Consider the following 22,937-nt stretch of genomic DNA (forward strand, 5'->3'; position numbering starts at 1 on the left):
TTTATGTCCCTCTATCCTACACTAGGTGTCAATACAGTATTGGGATAATAACTGTCAATCACAAAAGGGACAAACAATTCAGTTTAATAGGCCTAGTTTACATTGGTCTAAAAAAGTCCATTATATCCAATTCAACAACGAAACTGATTGGCATCTCATGTAATGAACTTGGTCTAAATGCATAGGAATGCAGGTTGATAGGATATGTCAGAATTGGACGAGAGTTTAGTACGAGACTAATCGGTTCATGTTTTCAGAATAAACACAGCCCGCGGATTCAGTATCTCGCTGACCTGAGTTGAGGTATTATGTGCAATCCATCATCAAATTGCAGATGTTTCCAATCAAAAAAATATGTCAAGTCGGATCTGAATGATCAGATCAAACCAGTCTGACTGATGTGATCAGCTGTATCCAACCATCCGAACGCAGTGTAAATAAGGCCATACTTCACAAGCCGGCACCACATCGTGTTAAACACAGTAAATAAATGGTTACTCTAGCACACCAGTGGTAGAACAAGCACACACCAGACCTACACCGGAGGTAAAACAGAGAGAGAGATATCAACCTGAAGTCATATATGAAGTCCTATTCACCAGTTAAACATTCTACCATCTCAACTATGAAAACCATCAAATTCCCCTTAAAGCCACAGTCTGTGATTTTGTAACTTGAAGTAAAGTTGCATAATTCATTGAGAACAATAGATGTATCATAGAAATCTAGTAGCCTAAGCCTACTATTTGCATATGAAAATATGAGTGCATTTTCTCCATTGTTAACATTTTTGTTGGTGGTCTTTGTTGGTCTTTGAGGGTATACACAAATGAAGGAGTGTGGCTTTAGACAAGTGATCAGAGCAGAGGTCCATTCATATATCTGCATCATGGTAGATAACTGTCCTTGTAGGTGTGACCCCTGAAAGACAGTAAGATAAACCCCCCTCACCTCTTTCATGGTGCTGGAACTCTTAGGGAAACGTCTTCCTCCAGTAAGGCTGAGGTACCTCTTCTCTAAGGCCGATAGTCTCTCTTTCTCCTAGAACACAGTGACACCAGAACACATGAGACAAGACCAGATGACAGCTTACCTCACCCATCACTATCCCCTGGTTACAGTATGGTTGTATTAAGACATCTTGCATGTTACATTACTAAAACTATCTAAGTATCTGACTCTGTCCTGCTTATTGATTTCTATAGTTTCTTTACCAAATTAGAAAATGTGCCACTTGCAGAAAAGCCGGGGACAAGGCAGCACATATGCCGAGATCGAAAGTGAAATGTCGACAAATGGGAAGAAATGCCAACAAACTCTTAATTAATTGACTTAATGTAAGGCAGCTGGCATGGCACATTGCCCTTCATGTGGTAATGACTTTGTGTGTGATTCTCACATTGTCAAGCAAGACCAGAGAGTGATAATGATTAGATTCAAATTATAGTCATTTTCAAAGGGGTTTCATGGGAATCACCAGTCCAATTACCAAAAACAGAGTAATAATGTGTAGATTGTAGAGTGGTTGCTGGGCCAGATATGGACTGTATTATAATGTTACCTTATGGAGCATCTGCAGGGTAAGGTTCATGTCCTTAGCCAGCCTGTCACACTCCTGAGACACCTGCTGTCCCAGCTGACTGGCCTGGCCTTCTAGAGCTGCCACCTTGTCCTGGAAGACAACATGTTTAGAGAGTTATTGCTTTATATTGCTTTAAATTGAGAAAATATACACCCATAACAAAGCAGTAATCACGTATCACAACACCATTCTTGACATGAATGAACATATTATTTACACTCAACCTGTAAAGGCATTTGGCCATCATCAGAAATGAGCTAGTTTCTCTGACAGGCATTCATATTCACAGCTCCAGATATGATGGAGGGTTGCCAGAATAAATAGGAGCAGCCACTGTGGTCCAGTTCAGTCCATTACCTTCCTCTTGGCCACGCTGGTGTGGTACTCGGCCCTCTCCTGCAGCAGCTGCTGGCTGATGGTCTCCCTCTCCTCCTCCAGGCTGCTCTCCCTCTCCAGCTGCTGGAACTCCAGGTCCTCAAACTGCTTTGTCTCTGACTCCAGGGTCTCGCCCTCCTGTCGAACCCCACACAGAGCCCATCACAATGTGTCACAACCACACCAGGCCTCAGCCTTCTATAATATACCGTTTTCACACTGCTGAGCCAAGCCAAGCCGAGCTGTATTTGGCTTGCTTGGTAACGCATTCATCCATTCAGCATAGTTGCTGGAACCGTGCTAGAAAGCACAATGTGTGAAGAAAATACTTGAGCCAGCACAGTCTGTTGTGGGTTGGCATGATAGTGTGAAAAGGGTTCTAAAGTACCAACAACTACTAACCCCAAGAGACAGACAGCCAGACAGCCCCACCACACCCCACAAGGTCAACACAGGGTCAGGCCAGCCCCCTCCACCCCCTTGGCTCTCTCCAATGACCATGCTCCTCAGCCGTGGCAGTCAAGGCCCAGGCCAAGCCAGCTCAACCCAGGGCGGTAAGCCATGGAAAGAACGTGCTTCAGAAGAGTGCTGCGTTGTCATTTTAGACAGAGACACAGAGTAAGCTGCAGATGGAGGTTCTATCTAAGGATTGGAGGAGTTTAGCACTATGACTACTTTGATCATTCTTTGATAGACTTCAATATTATTGCTATTTGGGTTAACTTTGCCATTAGACTCTCTCTTCATTGTATCCTAGGTTCTTAACTATGCCACCAATGGAGAAGCACCATAACATTGGGAAAATGTTGTGGTATAAAGCAGCAGCAACACAGCTATCAATATCACATGCATATCTGGAGGAAACTCCCTCATGCAAATCTAAGTTGTTGGAAGATTTTATAGCCCAGTAGTTTGATTGACTGGTGACAAGCAGTCTTCTCTGCTGCACCAATAATAATCCCAAAAATGAGAAACCAAAAGGGCCGCTATCTATCTATATGTTACAAAAGGTAATACTGTGCTTTTACTGTAGTAATACCTACAGTTGAAGTCGGAAGTTTACATACACTTAGGTTGGAGTCATTAAAACTCGTTTTTCAACCACTCCACAAAATTCTTAACAAACTATAGTTTTGGCAAGTCGGTTAGGACATCAACTTTGTGCATGACACAAGTAATTTTTCCAACAATTGTTTACAGACAGATCATTTCACTTATAATTCACTGTATCACAATTCTAGTGGGTCAGAAGTTTACATACACTAAGTTGACTTTGCCTTTAAACAGCTTGGAAAATTCCAGAAAATGATTTCATGGCTTTAGAAGCTTCTGATAGGCTAATTGACATCATTTGAGTCAATTAGAGGTGTACCTGTGGATGTATTTCAAGGCCTACATTCAAACTCAGTGCCTCTTTGCTTGACAACATGGGAAAATCAAAAGAAATCAGACAAGACCTCCGAAAAAAAATTGTAGACCTCCACAAGTCTGGTTCATCCTTGGGAGCAATTTCCAAATGCCTGAAGGTACCACGTTCATCTGTACAAACAATAGTACGCAAGTATAAACACCATGGGACCACGCTCATACCGCTCAGGAAGGAGACGCGTTCTGTCTCCTAGAGATTAACGTACTTTGGAGCGAAAAGTGCAAATCAATCCCAGAACAACAGCAAAGGACCTTGTGAAGATGCTGGAGGAAACAGGTACAAAAGTATCTATATCCACAGTAAAACGAGTCCTATATCGACATAACCTGAAAGGCCGCTCAGCAAGGAAGAAGCCACTGCTCCAAAACCGCCATAAAAAAGCCAGACTACAGTTTGCAACTGCACATGGGGACAAAGATCGTACTTTTTGGAGAAATGTCCTCTGGTCTGATGAAACAAAAATAGAACTGTTTGGCCATAATGACCATCGTTATGTTTGGAGGAAAAAGGGGGTCGCTTGCAAGCCGAAGAACACCATCACAACGTGAAGCATGGGGGTGGCAGCATCATGCTGTGGGGGTGCTTTGCTGCAGGAGGGACATGGTGCACTTCACAAAATAGATGGCATCATGAGGAAGGAAAATTATGTGGATATATTGAAGCAACATCTCAAGACATCAGTTAGGAAGTTAAAGCTTGGTCGCAAATGGGTCTTCCAAATGGACAATGACCCCAAGCATACTTCCAAAGTTGTGGCAAAATGGCTTAAGGACAACAAAGTCAAGGTATTGGAGTGGCCATCACAAAGCCCTGACCTCAATCCTATAGAAAATGTGTGGGCAGAACTGAAAAGGCGTGTGCGAGCAAGGAGGCCTACAAACCTGACTCAGTTACACCAGCTCTATCAGGAGGAATGGGCCAAAATTCACCCAACTTATTGTGGGAAGCTTGTGGAAGGCTACCCGAAACATTTGACCCAAGTTAAACAATTTAAAGGCAATGCTACCAAATACTAATTGAGTGTATGTAAACTTCTGACCCACTGGGAATGTGATGAAAGAAATAAAAGCTGAAATAAATAATTCTCTCTACTATTATTCTGACATTTCACATTCTTAAAATAAAATGGTGATCCTAACTGACCTAAGACAGGGAATTCTTACTAGGATTGAATGTCAGGAATTGTGAAAACCTGAGTTTAAATGTTTTTGGCTAAGGTGTATGTAAACTTCCGACTTCAACTGTAAATACTTATACAGTACTATCTTATATACTGGATTTTATAGCTGATTTCCATGTGAGAACCCAACTGAATGTCTTGATCCTTTACCATAAACCCAAGAAACCCCCACAGATTTATAAGTGAGGGCCACTTATGCTTTAGAGAGGGAAAGACAAGGGCCTCAAGGGCCTGTGTCGCACTTCTGAAGAACGTCCACAGCAAATCAGGGTCGTGTTCATCAGTGTACGCAACAGAAAACACCCCCCCACTTCAGTCCATTTTCCTCCATTCGGTGCCTAATGAACATGACCCAATGAGATGTACAAGGCGGCATTTGCAAATGTAGAAGTATACAACATGTATTATATCCGCTTTCTGTACTGTAACGAAGGGAAATTGTATAGCATTTGTTCTCATGTCAAGTCAGTCAGCCAATATGTCATGCTACTCTAAGTGAATAGAGCTAACATGCAAAATGTAATTGGCTGATAAATAGATGCACTGCCTGACAAAATGCAAGATTCATTTTCTATGGACTGACTTTTCAGAGAGCTGACGATATAAAACATTATTCAGACAAAAAACAAACACATTTCCATTCAGAGGAAAGATATGAAAAGAGAGTAGGACAGGGAGTGGTGGTAAGTGTCTACATTAATAAATTAGTAAGCAGTTATTAAGGGGTTATAAGAAGAGAGGGATGCTTCCAGACTCAGAGACTGTACCAACCAGACAGACAACACACACTCCTGTGTGAAACGCATGCAACACACATATGACCCAGAAATCACCACAATGCAGCACCTCGCCACCGAAGTCACCAGACGCCATTTTGACACTCCTTCTGTTTGCTCAGAGGCACATCGTTGAGGCGGAAAGAGGAGAGGAGAAATTCCAGCAGCTTGTGGCATTAGCACGTAGGCGAGGGGCACAAGACAGGATTTTCATACGTGCAGAGTGCAACAGGTCCCGGCTAAAGGGGTAAAGGTCCCAGTAACAGTATCTGAAGAGGTATGCACCAGGTCTTATGATACCAAGATGGTGTAGCCTACTGTGCAGCAATCACAGACTGGCATCTGGCATAAACATTAAAGGCAGGTTTCCTGTACACAGATTAAGCCTAGTCCAGAGCTATAAAGCGTTTTCAATGTGGAATCTCCATTGAGCACGCTTTTTAGTCCAGATCTAGGATTAATCTGTGTCCAGGAAACCTACCATCAAATCTGTATGCCATCTTCTTGGATATTACGAACGTTTTACATCAGTTATCATCATAGAATTTGAATTCCAATTCAGTTTCTTTGGCCGTCAAGTGCAGCCTTCTATGCACTTTATCCAGGAGATCAGTAGACATTATACTTGTAAATCCGTAAGGACACCACTTCAGCTTTTCCTGAACATGTCATTGTCTTACTGGGTACTTCAATAATCTGGAGGTAAGTATACGCTAATTGCGATGTGGCGCTGCTGGAATTTCCCTTCAAAATGGTGGATTAGCGTAGCTCAGAGACGAGGGTGGAGGGAGTGGGTGGGTGTGTGGAGGGGTACTAGGGCTGGGAGGATGCTCGCTGTCTCTGGAGGTGGGTCTCAGGGGTGGTTGGGGGTGGTGGTCTTGGTGGTGGTTGGCGACTGACCCTTTTGAGCTGTTCGTGTAAATGCTCCCTCAGTGACTCTGGGCAGTTATGAAGCTGGTTCTTCAGCTCACTGTAGCCCTCCTGGAGGCTCTCCAGGGCTCGGCGCTCTGCGTCAACATTTGCCCTCTCCTAGAAAGAGAACACACCGTCCGGGGTGGGAGGGAGGAGAGGAAGGGGGGGGGGGGGGGGACAACAGAGAGAGAAAGCAAAAAAAACACACTTGCTCAAATCCACGCCATGCAAAATGCTTCCGATGTTAGAGGTCACAACAGTGGATAAGCCAGAGGAGGGACATGGGGCATCTGTGGAGTTTATAGTACTGTGAAATCAATCCCCAGTGACTAACTTTAAAAGTGCTGGACTGCAGGGTTGTGTTCATTAGGGCACAACACTGAAAATGTTTTTTAAAAACTGCAATTGAAAGCAAAAATTAGGTAGTTCCGCCTTGTTTAAATCAGTTTTTTCCCCCTTTCGGTGCCTAATGAACACGACCCAGGCCTCAAACAGGTCCAAACAGACTTCTTGTTCCCAGACATTTCCAAGCAGCAGGGTTCGATGCTCATGGTAACACTGGTCTGCGACAGAACAGGAGATGTTGCTATTTCATCAAACATGAAATGGGAATAGTTTATTTGTTTTGGCTCAGCTGTTGTTGTTTTTTCACATCAGAGTACTTCTACTCTTTTTGTTGTTTCTGAAGATAGAGAGATTTTCATGTGGCTTACAAAAACATATATATATTATTGGCCTATCTAGATTTTCATGTGGCTTTGGTATTAATACTTTAGGTCAGTCCAGTTAGTTTTGAATAGGTTTATAACTGGATGTGTAGGCATGCCTGAATGATCAGAAGTCACATTCATGCTTCTTCGGGCTTCCCAAAATGAACCATGAGCAGCATATCGTTACTAATTAGTTTGTTGCTTTAGTTATCATGGTTGGTTGCTATTGTGCTTGAAAAAAAATGTCAACTGCTGTATTATACATCGGCAGAAAATACCTATCCGTTATTTTCCAGGCACTTCGTGGGTTCACTCATACCAAATTAAACAAAACACTTGATAATAGTAAGGTCCACTGCTAAAGCATGAATTACAAAAGGTTAACGGCTGTTAACTGAAGGGTAGCAGGGTTGGGTCCCCTCTGGGCGTCTGGTTAAAAGCTTACGGAACGATCAATAACAACAGATCTTTGTTGTTATTGCAGCATGTGAGTGCAGGCAGTGTAAGCATGGGTAACTCTAGTGCTCTGACACCCAGGCTGTGATATGATATCAAAACCCCTGGAGGAAATAGAAGCTCTCTCTGGTACAGTATGGAGCTCTTTCGCAATAGTCTCTCCTCGATTCCCCGCATGGGCTCTCCTCGTCTCCTTCGAAATGCAATGGAAGGTCAAAGTGGAAGAACCTTGGATCTTTTCCTCCAATATGTTTTGAGAAGAAGAGGAGAGGATGTATGGAATTAAGGAGAGACGGAGTTATAGCATCGGTCTGATTGTAGTGAAAGTCCCTGATAAACTACCTCTAGAGGGCCACCACTGTATAACCAGTAGAGTAGACCATGCACGAAAGAGAGGGACATGTTCTGCAGACCAATAACCTTTTTAGCATTAGTGCATTCTCTAAAGTCACTGGGTGGGAGAGGGTTGTGGGCGGTGCTTTGGGGTTTGAGTTTCACTCCTTTTCTCCAATCTGCCTAACTGTCACCCTGCTCTGGCTACACCCCTGTCTGTGACCAATGGCAATAAAAGTAGAGAAGGGGACAATACAATACAGGTCATTTTTCAAGTTTAAGCTTTTGTTTTGATTTGTAGTTTTAGCTGAGCCAGACCGACAGGGTCTCAAGATTCTACCTTGAACACAGGAAGCGAGAGACTCTCCAAAATTGTCAGTAATATACAAATAACAAGATTTTTAAAAAGCCTTAAGAAGGAAAGACAAGAAAATTACGCCTTTCAGGTTCTCAGTTTAAGTGTGTCTACATAAAGCCTACAACAGTGGAGTGACATGACTAGGTGAAAACAACATACAGTTGTGTAAAGCCTTCAGATAGAGACCCTCTGTAATGTTGTGAAGTATGAATGCAGTCTGCGGTGTAGCCTACACAATTGTCCTAAAAGGACTCCCACAGATATACTTTTAGTAACCAGCCACTCATACCCACTAGCATCCAGTCCTGAAAGCTTCAGCGAAGTAGAAACCCAAAGGATCGATTCACACCTACATCCCAAATGGCACCCTATTCCCTTCATAGCCCTATGAGCCCTGGTCAAAAGTAGTGCACTATATAGGGAATAGGGTGCCATTTGGGACACATTTAAGACAAGTGCTAATAACCTAGATGGATTTCAGGACAGTGGACAGTGGAGGAAAGGAGGAGAGGGAAAGGAGGAGAGGAAGTTGCTGAGTGAAGCAGTGAGAGGATTAGAGGTTAATGGAGGCTGGTTAGTGGAGCCGAGCTGCAGAAGAAGAAGAAAAAGCCCTGAGGAGAGAGAGAGAGAAACCACCAAGGAAAATAAAATAACAAAAATAAAGAAAAAACACATATTAAGTCTAAGTGCCATCGTCCAAAGCTCTTCGAAGGTAAAAAATCAATACATATAACAGATGGAAGGATGGCGCATTCCTCGCTGGGGGGGGTTGAAGAGCGACTGCTATGGCTGGGTGAATTTACCTTGGGATGGCAAAACCAACTAGATACGGTCTTGGGAAGCCATCCAGGATTTGGCAATGCCTTTAAGGAATGTCAAGAGACCAGAAAAGGCTGTTCAGTCCCTTTGAGGCTTACAAGTTGTATATTCAGTGATGTGAAACGTTCGGAACGTTGCAGATAGAAATATCACGAATAAAGCTGCCATGAATCCCTTTTCTATCCGTCAGAAAATGGTATTCCTGTTCTACAGGATACATTTCTATGTGAACGTTCTGTAATGTTACATCCTCCTGAACAGGCCCTATAACAGACAGTCCAGTGGAGGGAAAGGAGGATTGGGTTGTGTCTGTGGTGTTTAAACAACACAATGTTGAAATCTCACAAATCTCACCTCCCTGTCTGCATACCCACCATCTTTCCAATAAGGATTCTCTCAGAGTGCTAGGACAACACAAACAGTTCACTAACAAAATTACTTTCTCCATTAAAATACAACACAGTAACGTTGTAATGAGAAGTTTATAAATGAAGCTAGAACTAATCCGCAGGTGGTAAGACTGCTTACTGTGTACAGGAGATTATGCTCTGTGTGTGTGTGTGTGTGTGTGTGTGTCTTTTCCCCCAAGGCCCTACCTTGTCTTTATCCCTCTGGATGGCGTTCTCCAGCTCGTTCAGCTTGTGTTGCAGCTGTCCAATGATCTCCGTCTCCGCCTCTATCTGGTCCAGTTCCGCCTGCCTCTCCCCCTGCAGCAGCGCCCTTTCCATCTCCGCCTGGGAACGGGACACACACACACACGTCATACATGAGCCCCCCTGAGCCCCCTGCTCCAATCACAGAGCTCTCTGACAGACAGCAGACCAATCACAGCCTAGCGGTGCGTGTGACGTGACACCACCCAGTGCTCATTCTATCACTTTCTGCTTGTTTGTGTGACTAAATGTCTGTGAATGAACCACACACACATATGCACACACACACACACACACACACACACACACACACACACACACACACACACACACACACACACACACACACACACACACACACACACACACACACACACAGTATAGTTTCATTGAGCTTCCCCACATATCTTTCTAGTATTAGAAGTAGCCTACCATCTGGAAATTGAACTGATGGACTTTCCTACCTCCTGCTTGGACTCCTGTAGCTGTTGCTCCAGCTCTGTGATTCGTGATTTGAGCTCGTCGACTCGGGACAGCACTCTGACCCTCTCGTCCTCCAGGTAACCCAGCTCTGCCCGCCCCACACCGCACGAAACAGACTGCTCTTCATGCTGAAGGGGGAGAGAGACAGAAGAGGCAGGCACATTGTTACATATAAGTGCGAAGAGCATGGCCCCATGTGCAGTAGTTAACTGTTTCTGACCATGTTGCACGCACACACACACACAGACACACACATTAGGGAGGGACTATTCACATCACATGCCTCCATGTTAAACACTGTTGCTTGGCAAACAAATGTTGTGAACTTCATGCTGTGTCCTTTTGACCATCAATCATTTCAGAATTCAAGATCGGGCTATGTCTAGGTCAGGCTATGTCTAGGTCAGCCTACATCTAGGTCAGGCTATGTCAAAATCGGGCTATGTCTAGGTCAGGCTATGTCTTGGTCAGGCTATGTCTAGGTCAGGCTATGTCTAGGTCAGGCTATGTCTAGCAATTTTCCACTTTAAATGCATGTAGTAAGCACTTGCATGCTGTTCTCATATCAACGGCATGCCTGTAGTTCTCATAGTAAGTACTAGCATGTCATGCCTGTAGTTATCATAGTAAGTACTAGTATGTCATGCCTGTAGTTCTCATAATAAGTACTAGTATGTCATGCCTGTAGTTCTCATAGTAAGTACTAGTATGTCATGCCTGTAGTTCTCATAGTAAGTACTTGCATGTCATGCCTGTAGTTCTCATAGTAAGTACTAGTATGTCATGCCTGTAGTTCTCATAGTAAGTACTAGTATGTCATGCCTGTAGTTCTCATAGTAAGTACTAGTATGTCATGCCTGTAGTTCTCATAGTAAGTACTTGCATGTCATGCCTGTAGTTCTCATAATAAGTACTAGTATGTCATGCCTGTAGTTCTCATAGTAAGTACTAGTATGTCATGCCTGTAGTTCTCATAGTAAGTACTTGCATGTCATGCCTGTAGTTCTCATAGTAAGTACTAGTATGTCATGCCTGTAGTTCTCATAATAAGTACTAGTATGTCATGCCTGTAGTTCTCATAGTAAGTACTAGTATGTCATGCCTGTAGTTCTCATAGTAAGTACTTGCATGTCATGCCTGTAGTTCTCATAGTAAGTACTAGTATGTCATGCCTGTAGTTCTCATAGTAAGTACTACAAATGATGAAAGTGAAAATAGACGGCCCTGCGTCTGACCTGGTATCTGTCTCCATTGTGGAGGGCCTGTGGAGGAAGTGGCGTCCTCACCTCCTGATGGGTGCTCTCCGTACTGCTGCACTCCTCCTTGAGGTTCTCCTCGTCGCTCTCCCTCTGTTGTCTCTGGGCCATGCTACGATGCACCGAGCTGTCCATACAGGGTCTACTGGCTGCCCCCTCCACCGGTCCCAGGCCCCCAGGGAAGCCCATCCTCCCCTCCGCCTCGCCCCCCAAGGGCCCGTCGCCCTTGTTGTATTCGGCGCACAGGTTCAGGATGGTCTCCAACCTCTGCCTCTCCTGTGGACAGACAGAAACATAGAAGAACTGATTACATCCAGCCTCAGCTGCAAATATGTCCTCCTCCTCGCCCTCACCCCAAATCTCATTTCCTGTGTGTGGCTGCCACTGATGCCAATCTGGAAATGAGCAATTCAGAGGTGGGTGGAGATAAACAGGACCCTTCCCCAGAACCCATCTTCCCCCCAGTGATGGCGTCTTTCCTGTGTGGAGGAACCAGGTCTTATCAGGGACAGATCTAGCTCCAGCCATGGCTAGGCCAGACCAAGCCTGCCTAATACGCAGTACAGATCACACTCCTACCAAACAAAATAAAACTCCCTTAACTGACATGTTTGTGGATGTTGGTGTGTTCATAGTTATTGTGTCATTGCCTATAACTGGGGCCAAGAGCCAGGTCACGTGGTCAGGGAAAAAACCTATTCGAAGTTAGTAGGTTGACAGTAGGTACTATACTGACAACCGTGTCTTGATCCCAATGAGCAGACATATAGGCTGCCTGTGCACACCTGAAACAACAAGACGTAGCACAGCTTGCAGTGCATTGCCAGTGTCTAGAGCTCCTACTCGGGGGTCTCACAAACACAGTGATTGTAGAAACAGGTGTCATTCTAAGATGTGTGCTGGCCCACCTCTGAGCAGCAATGGACTGCTGCATCACCAGGTGACCTCTAAGGTGACCTCTAACCCCTAAAGGTCAACTGGCCCCTGCTGTAAACCCCGTGCTGCAGACGCAGTGACTCTGGTCTTACAGAGATACTAGTACCCTTTTCCCTCTAATGTGTCGAACCAACTGTATTGTGCTGACTTGGATTTTCTTTTCACATTGATCTTTCCAGCACGGTTCCGGTAACCGGGCCAGCGCAGTACAGCTCAGCTCGACTAAGTAGTGTGAAAAGGTTATTAGGCAGTCAGTAGAATACAGTGGTCAGACAGATAAACACAGACAAAGAATATTATAAAACGTAATAATAAATCCATTTCACTTTTTTCGGATGAAGTATGTTTTGTATTTTCAGACGAAGGAGACGTTTTGATCAACTTTGTTGATCTCATGGAAATAGAAATAGCACCACCACCACATTACTCAGTAAGATTTGATAGCAAGGTCTAAAACAAACTAGGTAACACCTAACTAACTAGGGATACATGTAGCACGTGACTAATGTTGTCAGGAGGTAGGAGGGAGGTAGGCTCTAGACCTGTTTGATGCGCACTCAGACAGTGATTTCCTGTGATTTAGGTAAGAGGGGTCCTCTGATGGGGGTTCTACACACCAAACCCTACATTACCTTAACCTGTAACCTGAGCCAGCCAGCTTCACTTAACAGAGGGTTAGAAGAACAAGCCCTGGGCTACAATATGTTCACTAGAGATATGAGGAGGAAGCACATCAACAGTGGAGCCTCCATTTGTAATGCACAACACCCACATCTTACTGGCTTTCATCTGAAAATGGCACCATGCCTTTCCTCTCTGGATTCACTGATTAGTGAATTAGGTCTAGAAAATGCAGGCCTGACAACACCAACAGCTGAGGAAAACATAGGAAATGTGGTGTCTCTTGTTCCCTGCATTTTTGTTTGCTAAGAATGTAGCCTATTAAGAAACAGAGCATACCGACAGCAGGCGTTCTTGGGCCTTTAAAGTTTGAATGGCACAACAAATCCATCAGCTTTTCTCGCCCTGGACTATAGAGAATCAGACCTGGGTTCAAAAAGTATTTGTTTTTGTTTTCAAGTACTTTGAGCATTTGATCGACCCGGCCTGGAGTGCCATACGGGCAGGCTTACACTTTTGGGACTATACCATTGGTTCCATTGTGCCAGACAGTGCTGCGTAAATATTTGGAAGAAAATACTATTTGAACCCAGGTCTGCAAAGAATGTCTGGATAACATACTGTATGTTCTCTCTATTCACACCACCTCTATGTGGGCATGTTTACTTTTTGCAGACTTTGATGCTGTTAGAAAGTTAACCGACAGTCCAACAGTCCGACAGTCAACATAATCTCTGTGTCATTCGAACAGACTGTCTGAATATAGTGGCTAGGTTCAAAGAGCCTAGACTGATTTCTGTTGCTGTAATACCCATGTGTTTCTCTGTACATAAATCAGCATCACAGTGTCAAATTAGTGTAGAAGCAACCTTCACATTATGTGATTTTCTGATCCTATGTTCAGTGACTGGTAGCCAGGACTTTGCTAACTCCAGCAAATTGCTAGTACATTTTTTTTCTTCGCTTTTTGCAAGCAGAGCTAGTGTCTAAAAAGACCTTCAAGAGTGGAGCACCTCACCTTCTAATGCACCATTTCAGCACCTCTACTCCTCTTGTTTGAGCACGAAGTACACTCTTTTGTTTTGCAAGCAGAGCTCCCAGCGCCTAAGGTGTTTTTATGTTCAGATCCCAGGCCACCACAGACAAAGTGTCAATATGTAACTTTTTGGACGACCCGACCAAATTCACATAGAAAAGTTACAGATCTATTATTCTACTTGAAAGCAAGTCTAAGAAGCGGTAGATCTGTTCCATGTGCGCTATTTCTATGCTTCCCGTTCTTACATTTTGTTTATGCTTCTTTTACTTTCGGTTTTGTACTTTCGGGGGGGTGCGGAGGAGTATTTAGGTCTGTAATAAAGCCCTTTTGTGGGAAAAAACTCATTCTGATTGGCTGGGCCTGGCTCCCCAGTGGGTGGAACTGGCTCCCAAGTGGGTGGCCTATGCCCTCCCAGGCCCACCCCTGGCTGCGCCCCTGAACAGTCATGTGAAATCCATAGATTAGGGCCTAATGAATTTAATTCATTTGACAGATTTCCTTATATGAACTGTAACTCAGCAAAATCTTTTAAATTGTTGCATGTTGCGTTTATATTTTTGTTCAGTATATGTAGGCCACAGACCTAATACTAAACAACGTCTGCAAAGTTTTATATAGTATAAGCAGTGAGAATAATCAGAAACTGGTTACCTGCTACAGAAATCTGAATAGAGACAACTGGTCAACCGATTTCAAAGATTGTGATATAGCTTTTGATTATTCAATTAGACGCCCTCATAACTAAGTTGTTTATTTTGTTGTTTAAAGTTCACCATGTTCAAGAGTCAAAAAACAACTATCAATTATTAAATCAATCAACCAATGAAAATTCTATTTGATCATCTACAGTACAGCAAATCAAAGTCAGCAAATCAGAATGGGCTACTTACTCTCATAGTGGACGTGTGAAAAGGCACAGCTCTAGGAGGACAGTGTGGCTCGTTGGAGTCCCACTCAAACAAATCCAAGTCTCCCTGCCTGAGACAGATGAACAAACACAGCCCTTCTACAGAGTCCCACCCCCAAACCCCTCCACTGTCTCCAGACCTGTGTAAACAGGGAGGTGTAGGGCTGACAATTAAATATATTTAGTGCCATCAATAAACAAGCCTCTGACTCACATTCCTACCTAGTGTACATACTGCATGTTCTCATGTCTGACCTATTCAGATGGAAGAGTTGAATTTGATGTTGCTCTCTAGCTTGGCTGGATTTCCCAGCCAAGCTAGAGACTTATTCCAAATGGGCCTCTTTCCTTATCTGCTAAAGCGTGACTCAAGGGATAAGCTCAGTCACAAGTCTAAACCACAACCAGCCTTACGACTACACTGCAGTCTGTCTGCTCCACAGGAAAATACTTAATGAGAAGTAAAATACTGTACAACAAGGTCCATCCCTGCTATGGCCAACCTGGGATTTGAACCAACAGACCCAGAAAAGCCAAGGTCCGGGTTGACAGTACTTCTCTATAGTCAAACTGGTTGCAATTCAGAGATGGCAGTTCTTTCCACCAACTAACCCACCCACGTTCCAATTAGCCATGACTCATTCCTTGTTATTTAATGTTGTTCTGCACTGTTTACTGAGTCATTCTTCCTCCCACCGCCATTAATAATTCATCAACAGACAAAATCTGACAGCACAACACACTCATAGCGAGCTCTCTAAGCATCATTAGCTTTCCTTATCATATTAGCAGAATGTACTTAGCCTGTTAAGCTAACCGAGTGTCAGTGATTAAATGAGTAAATGAAGTGTACAGTTAAGAAAGTCAAAGGAGATAACATTCCAGTAAAATGTTAGGGTAATTGCTTGACGTGAGAGATTTGATAAAGAGTCGAGTGAGGATTAATGGCGTCTTACAGAAAGTGATTGATGCTCCTCGTTGGGACATTCCGGCACATTCATTTCTAGCCATCTATTTCCAGGCATTCCTTGAGCACCGGGACTCTGACTATCTATCCCTCACTCTCCCAACATCCTCTTTCTTTGAGTAAGTCAGTATCTTTCCCACATGCCACTCTCCTTAACATTTAACGACTAGGCCTATTCTTTGTATCCAAGCATTTCTTCCTCATTCTAGCCTTCTTTCCAATGTGAATCAGTAATTGTACCAGTCTCTCTCTTCTTCCTTTTTTCTGTTCCTCTCTCTCAGTCTCTTGTCCTCCTTGTTATGCACTTCTGCATCCTTTTCCCAGTGAGCAAAACTGGTTACAATAACGTCAGGTGTGCCTGGCACCTACTACCATACCCCATTCAAAGGCACTTAAATATTTTGTCTTGCCCATTCACCCTCTGAATGGCACACTTACACAATCCATGTCTCAAGGCTTAAAAAACATTATTTAACCTGCCTCCTGAAGTGGATTTAACAAGTGACTCAATAAGGGATCATAGCTTTCACCTGGTCAGTCTATGTCAATGTTTTGTACACTCAGTGTATATACTGACCAGAAAACAACCTAAATCTGTATTTTTCTAATGTCTGCTCAACAACTAGAAGACGTCCGGAAAATACCAAACACCCCTGTGGGGAATGCCCATATCGTAGGCATCTCGTCAGGCGTTGGATTGGAACATGTTTTGGTATTGCTTAAATGTTGCACTGTAGACATGCAACAAGGACACCCGCCGAGTTACCAAGAACAAATTCAGAGAGTCTCACTGATACAATGGCATTCTTCACAACTCATAACCCAAGGGATAAAAGAACCTCACAATCTCCTTAGTGCAGTGAACACTTGGAAAACAACCACATTGATGATTGACCTCTTTCTTCTTTTGTTTCTTCCTCTTGCTTTTTTATCATGCACAGTTCCAGGGAGGCAGATGAAAAACACGGCAGTTTCTGTGACACTAGTCACTAGCTCGCGCTAATTGGAACGGAAGCTTCAAACAGCCACATGGAAGACTAGCCCTCCAGCAGCATCCTGTGCTGGTGTCTCTGTCCCAAATGATACCCTATTCCCTATATAGTACACTACTTTTGACCAGGTCCCATAGGGTAAAATAGGGTGCCATTTGGGATGCAGCCTGTATCACTGACTATGTTCGAGAGGAAACTTGTTTTCCCTGGTCGAACTGGCTTGCATTCAAAACCAATGATGCCTCTATTAATGAGACAACAGCCAAACACACACACCAACTCAAGCAGACACAGGCAGACACACACGTAAACACACACCCCATAGTTTCCTCCCAATTCCACATCCATTCTGGAACAACAAACAATAATTGCATTAACAGTTTAAACTTGTCTGTCTAGCTCTCTCTTGGTAATGCAGTTATAACCAACGAAACAATGAATATATTTACATTTACATTTTAGTCATTTAGCAGACGCTCTTATCCAGAGCAACTTAATAATAATAATAATAATAATAATAATAATAAAATAATAATAATAATACTTACAGGAGCAATTAGGGTTAAGTGCCTTGCTCAAGGGCACATCGACAGATTTCTCACCTAGTCGGCTCGGGGATTAGAACCAGTGACCTTTCTGTTACTGGCACAACGCTCTTAACCACTAAGCTACCTGCCGCCCTACACAAGCCTCAATAACACCATCCAAACACACAGACACATACCAAATCACATTTAAATATAGAGACATCAGCAACTGTTACACATGTGTTAACATTAGAGTTGTCCCCTGTTACCTTCATGAGTGCAGCCACATTGGTGAGGAAAGATGGGTCCTCCTGAGCCAGAGAGAGTAAGTACAGCATGGCTTGGTCCCTGCTCTGTCCCACTCTATGAGCTTCCCATCCGCTTCCACTGAGGACTTTACGTCGCTCCATTACTGGTCATAGATCAGTGTAGTATGTACAGTAAGCTGTGGCTGCACTGTGGTTCTATTGCTAGGTTCTGTTCCCAGTGCTGGCTTGTTCAGCTGTGATTCACCTCCTCACGTTTCAAAAGAGCTCGGATGAAGATCATTCCTCTGTCCTCGGGCCCAGGGGGAGGGGCTTAGACACATGGGGCTGACTTCCTCAAATGGGATGTGGCTTACATAACCACGCCTATGTTACTGATTAATATTTATATCCTAATAGAATTTATAAAATATAAAGAATCCTACAGCCAAATCAACAGATCAGAAAAACAAGTTGTGTTTTTTAATGAAGTAGGCTATTGGGGGCCTATTTGTTTACAATGCTCTAGTCTTGAGACTTGTTTCTGCAGTCCCTTGGGAGACCGTAGAATAGGAGCTCTACTCAAATACAGTAAATTGAGGATACCCCCTCTTGTGGAAAGACAATACTTTTTTAGAACAACATTTTTTGTCCAAAAAACTTTTCTGAACTATCCCTTTTCCTCTTTTCAGACAGAGGTGTCCTCTCCTAGGACTGTGACAATTATGGACTTTGGGGTAACGATTAATTGTCATGAAAATGGCTACAGTGATTGTCATAATTGTAATTTTTATTACAAATAAATGTTTTGAGCTTGTAATGGATCATAGAGCATCTTTGAAAAGTTGCTACGAGATACCTAATGAATACAACACAGCTTTGGTGACACCCCTGTCATAAAAACTAATGTTTTTGACCGCTTGCAACTTTTGGAAATGAAGCTTCTCCTCCTGACCCTGCCGATCTGCTAAAATGATTTACCCAATTCATGTAAAAATGAAAAACTGCTATTGGGTAAACTTGAATATAAAGTTGAATCCCCCTTCATCTAAAATGACTGTATTAAGACGGTTATGCCGCCTTCATCTAAAATGAATGTATTAAGACGGTTATGACGAAAACACATTTCAGTTCACGGTTATTGTCCATAATTGTCGATTACACGATTATACGATAATTGTGACAGCCCTATGACCTCTCCCTCACTGAATGTTCTCTGAATGCAGATAGCCTAACATATCTTTGTTCACCGCACATGCCGTCGTAAGCACCCAACCAATGATTGCTTTGAAAAAGCATGGTAGCGTGTCGTACTTGGCAAATCGTGACAATGGGGCTGTAGAACTAATAATAATAATATAATAATATGCCATTTAGCAGACGCTTTTATCCAAAGCGACTTACAGTCATGTGTGCATACATTTTTACGTATGGGTGGTCCCAGGGATCGAACCCACTACCCTGGCGTTACAAGCGCCATGCTCTATCAATTGAGCTACAGAGGACTGACACAGAGAACTTAAAATAGACACAGAGCATATTGATTGTTATTCACACAGACTAGATTAAAATAGCTTCCCTTCAAATGGAGTCTGAATGAGAGATTTGATGTGATACTGTGAGTTGACAGTATCTCCCCCACCCTTTCTCTCATTCACTCTCTTTTGTCTTTTCTCAATCAAGCTGTGGGGATCACTATAATCCGCTAGTAAACACGACACCCACCGTGTTTTAAACCACACACACACACACACACACACACACAAAAGGATGCACCCACGCAAACACAGGTACGCACAAACACACATAAACGGACAAACAAACAAACGCGTATATAAGCCTTCATGCATGTTCATATTCTAGGCCTAATGATGAAATGTGGTTATAATAATAAAGTTGTATACTGCTAGAAGAACTACAAATTATAAAAGTCATTAAATCAACCAAAGCTGCTTGACCACAGAGCTTGACCACTGACTGACCGGGCATTGTTGTAATTCTAAACTTAGGCCATGCTGTTCGATGACAGGACGGTACAGGTGAGAATATATTTGGTGTCCTGAGTATATTTGGTGTGCTAATCCATGTGAACACTGACAAAGATGCAAGTCATGCAGAGAATACCGTTCTCTCTCCCGTGAAGATCAAACCTTTCTCTCTGACATTGAAAAGTAATTCTCGCTTTGCTAGAAATTCTTCATAGACAGAATTGCATGCACAAAGAGAAAGGGAAAGAGAAAGAGAGGGGGCGAAAGAGACAGAGGGAGAGAGAAAATAATGCTCTCAAGGTAAAGCAGTATAGAAACTTCAATGAAGGTCTTAAATTCTTCTGGACAACAAATATGTCCCTCGAGCTAGAGAGAACTAACAATAATAACCTAAATTGTATCCATTCTAATTCTGAGAAGAATGTGGGCATTTTTGTTTAGCTAAGTTTAGAAATTTCGCTGTGAGCCTGACGAAACGTGTCAGCATTATAAGGTAATGGAATATGTGATGTCATCATCCTTGGACTTCCTATTACAACAATGAGGTAATCATCAGTAGACTGGCGTTTTCATAACACTATCTGTCTGACAGTCAGATCAGCCAGCCAGTGACTAACGCCATATGCCAAGTGTGTTTGCCAAGGCAGTGTTTCACTAAGCAACCATGTGCAGCACTACAACTCAAAGGCAGCTTAGAAATAATATCCTTAACTGCCTGGACTCCTATATGATATAGAGCTCACTTCTGATTGGCTGGCAAAAATAAAATCTTAAGATAGCATTTCACAGGTTTATGTGGCACGTGATACTTGGATGAAAGATAATAAAGGTGCTGTATAAACATTGTAAACAGACGGTATGAATGAGGTCGTCCCTGGTGAACACTTATGTTTTCTCGGTCCACAGAACACACAAATGTCTTTCCAGAACACACAAATAATTGAGTATCCTTGGTACAGTTAACAAGCCCTATGTATAAACAGTGCTGTTAGTTTATTAGGATGCCAGAGAAAGCTTGTGTTGCCTCCCTCTGTAGGGATAGATAGCTGTACCCAGCATACCTCTTTGCTTCAGGCATGACACTGATCCCCAGGGTCTGACTGACTGCATCCGGAAATAACTTGGCGACAAAGTGCAGTTAGTTACCCCTGGCCTGGCTTGGCCTGGCCTGCAACATGTTGCTGGGAGACTGACAGACTGACTTCTGACAGACAGATGGACAGATAGACAGACGGTGAGCAGACAGACAGACAGGCGGTCCTTGGGTACAGAAAGTGTGGCTCTTTTGGGGTAAATATAGCCTCGATGATTGGACTGTACACTGCCCTCCACCTCGCCTTCCCCCATACCCCTCCCACTCCCCCTGGCAGCTCCAGTGAGAGACACTGAAGACCTGTGTCACGCTTGGCTCGCTGTGCTGCCTCTCGCCGTCTCGCACCACGGCAAGAGGCTAAAGCCTTCCACTTACAAGGACATTATGTCATGCTTAGCTCTGCACAGTTCAGTCTGCGTCTAGCTGGATCTTAAAGACCCGGACAGAACAGAATCTTTGGGTGGATTAAAACGGATGCAGAAATACCTCATGGTAATAATGGTTACGGGATCCAAAGCCTTCATTTAGTGCTGCATGAGCTGAGCACACCTGGGTTCACAATGAATGCATATAATACTTGTACTCCCCTCTCGATCCCGCCTTACAAGGAAAATACTATCATACCAGTGGCAAAGCTCATATGCCAGGGGCTTAATCTTGTTATAATTGTGATAGATAGCTCACTAAGCTAAAGCCTATGCATTTGCTCAGGTAGCTAATGCAAGCCTTCTGGCTTCAGACAAGGTTACTAATCACGCAGGCATTACGTAATTCACCAAACCACCCATCTTACATTTTGAAAGTCAGAACGGCAGGTGACAAAGAAAACTTAAATCTCTACAATCTGTCCACCTTCTTAGTCCCTCTCTTTATAAGCTACATGCCTTATCCGCATGGCTTATGTACATTCCTCGAGATTCCTTCTGCTATTTACATTCTGTCCTATGTCAATATTTCCCAGTCTAATGGCACAAGGTTAAGACCAAAGGTCATTACGTTCCCTGTAATAACCATCCTTTCAATTTAAACCCCATCCATACAGACAGAATCACAAATACAATTTAACTGATAGGCCTAAGGGTTGGAGGACCTTGTTGTCCTTAACAATCCTGGCAATTGCTTTTCTCATTGAATTGGAACAGAGACATTTCTCTTTCATTTAGGGCAGCAGCCTATTCCAACACATGGAGGTGATGGAGTAGACAAAGACAGATTGTGTCCATTCTGGGATTGCCAGACATGGTTTTACTGCTGTGTAATGGAAGTAATGCTCCTGTTGGGAACCAGAGCGTAACCCAGTGTACACAGAGCAGCTAGGGCAAGTCATTCCTCCTCTGCCCAAAAGAACTGCCCTCATTTTGGCAGCGGCACCCTACTAATAGAAATAGAATGTACCCATTACTGTAACTTCATATTGCCATGGTCTGAGGGGGTTTCCCCATTCTAGTCATTATATTGCTATGGTGTACCTACAAGGAGGAAGACAAGAGTTATCACACAGGTATATAAAAGTATTTTAAAGGACATTGTCTCAGGCACTTCATTGGGGACCGCTCCCTCCCCCTCTTTAGTGCAAAAAGGGACAACAAACAATGGGGTTGCCATGGAAAAACATGGATGTTTAGTCACCGCACGCCGGCAGTTTAGATGGTTTCAGTTGGGATTCAGAGTTTTTTACAATCCCTACTCCTCCCTTTTCCTCACAAATATGGACTTCACTGTTCTCTCCACTCCCATCCTATTAGGTTAAACAAACGGTTATCTGGTCATGTGGCGGAACACTTGATTGGAGAAAGACTAAACATGGTGGTTAAAAAAGGCTACAAGTCAAACTACAGCTCAGCAAATCCAGTAGCTTCATCATAAACATGTTGTGTATGACGGTATAATTACGATTTAATTCTTATGTGAAAACCATGAGGTCCATCTAAGAAGGTTCAGGTTTCGTTGTTGTTTTTATTGGATAGATAGCGGAGAGAGAGAGAGAGAGAGAGAGAGAGAGAGAGAGAGAGAGAGAGAGAGAGAGAGAGAGAGAGAGAGAGAGAGAGAGAGAGAGAGAGAGACAGGCAGGGAGAGAGATCTACCGCTCAGATTTTTTTAAACATTGCTTAAAAAACATAAGCCTATGCAACATTAACCTATTAAAAACATTACTGTAGCAATTAAGTTTGTGCAGTAGGCTATAGGCCCAATACATTATTGCCGCATATTGGCTTTGCTTGAATTGCCCTGCCAATGCATTGTTTTTCGGACCATTTAAAAATATTTATATAAAAAAAATGTAGGTAGGCTATCTGATC

General features: G+C 43.2%; 1 protein-coding gene across 1 annotated transcript in view; it reads right to left on the reverse strand.

The window, feature by feature from the left end:
* Positions 1–22,937, reverse strand: part of LOC311101255 (pleckstrin homology-like domain family B member 1) — a gene marked incomplete at its 5' end in the record, with an annotated part of 105,951 nt that overhangs the window by 19,018 nt on the left and 63,996 nt on the right. The window contains 8 exons of the mRNA XM_084142375.1: positions 952–1,041; positions 1,562–1,672; positions 1,940–2,095; positions 6,243–6,371; positions 8,915–8,974; positions 9,527–9,664; positions 10,048–10,194; positions 11,302–11,598. Of these exons, the coding sequence (XP_083998501.1) occupies positions 952–1,041; positions 1,562–1,672; positions 1,940–2,095; positions 6,243–6,371; positions 8,915–8,974; positions 9,527–9,664; positions 10,048–10,194; positions 11,302–11,598 (1,128 nt within the window). The remainder of the gene's footprint in view (positions 1–951; positions 1,042–1,561; positions 1,673–1,939; positions 2,096–6,242; positions 6,372–8,914; positions 8,975–9,526; positions 9,665–10,047; positions 10,195–11,301; positions 11,599–22,937) is intronic.

This window comes from Coregonus lavaretus (assembly GCF_964263955.1).
Source record: "Coregonus lavaretus genome assembly, chromosome: 26".
Taxonomy (NCBI): Eukaryota; Metazoa; Chordata; class Actinopteri; order Salmoniformes; family Salmonidae; genus Coregonus; species Coregonus lavaretus.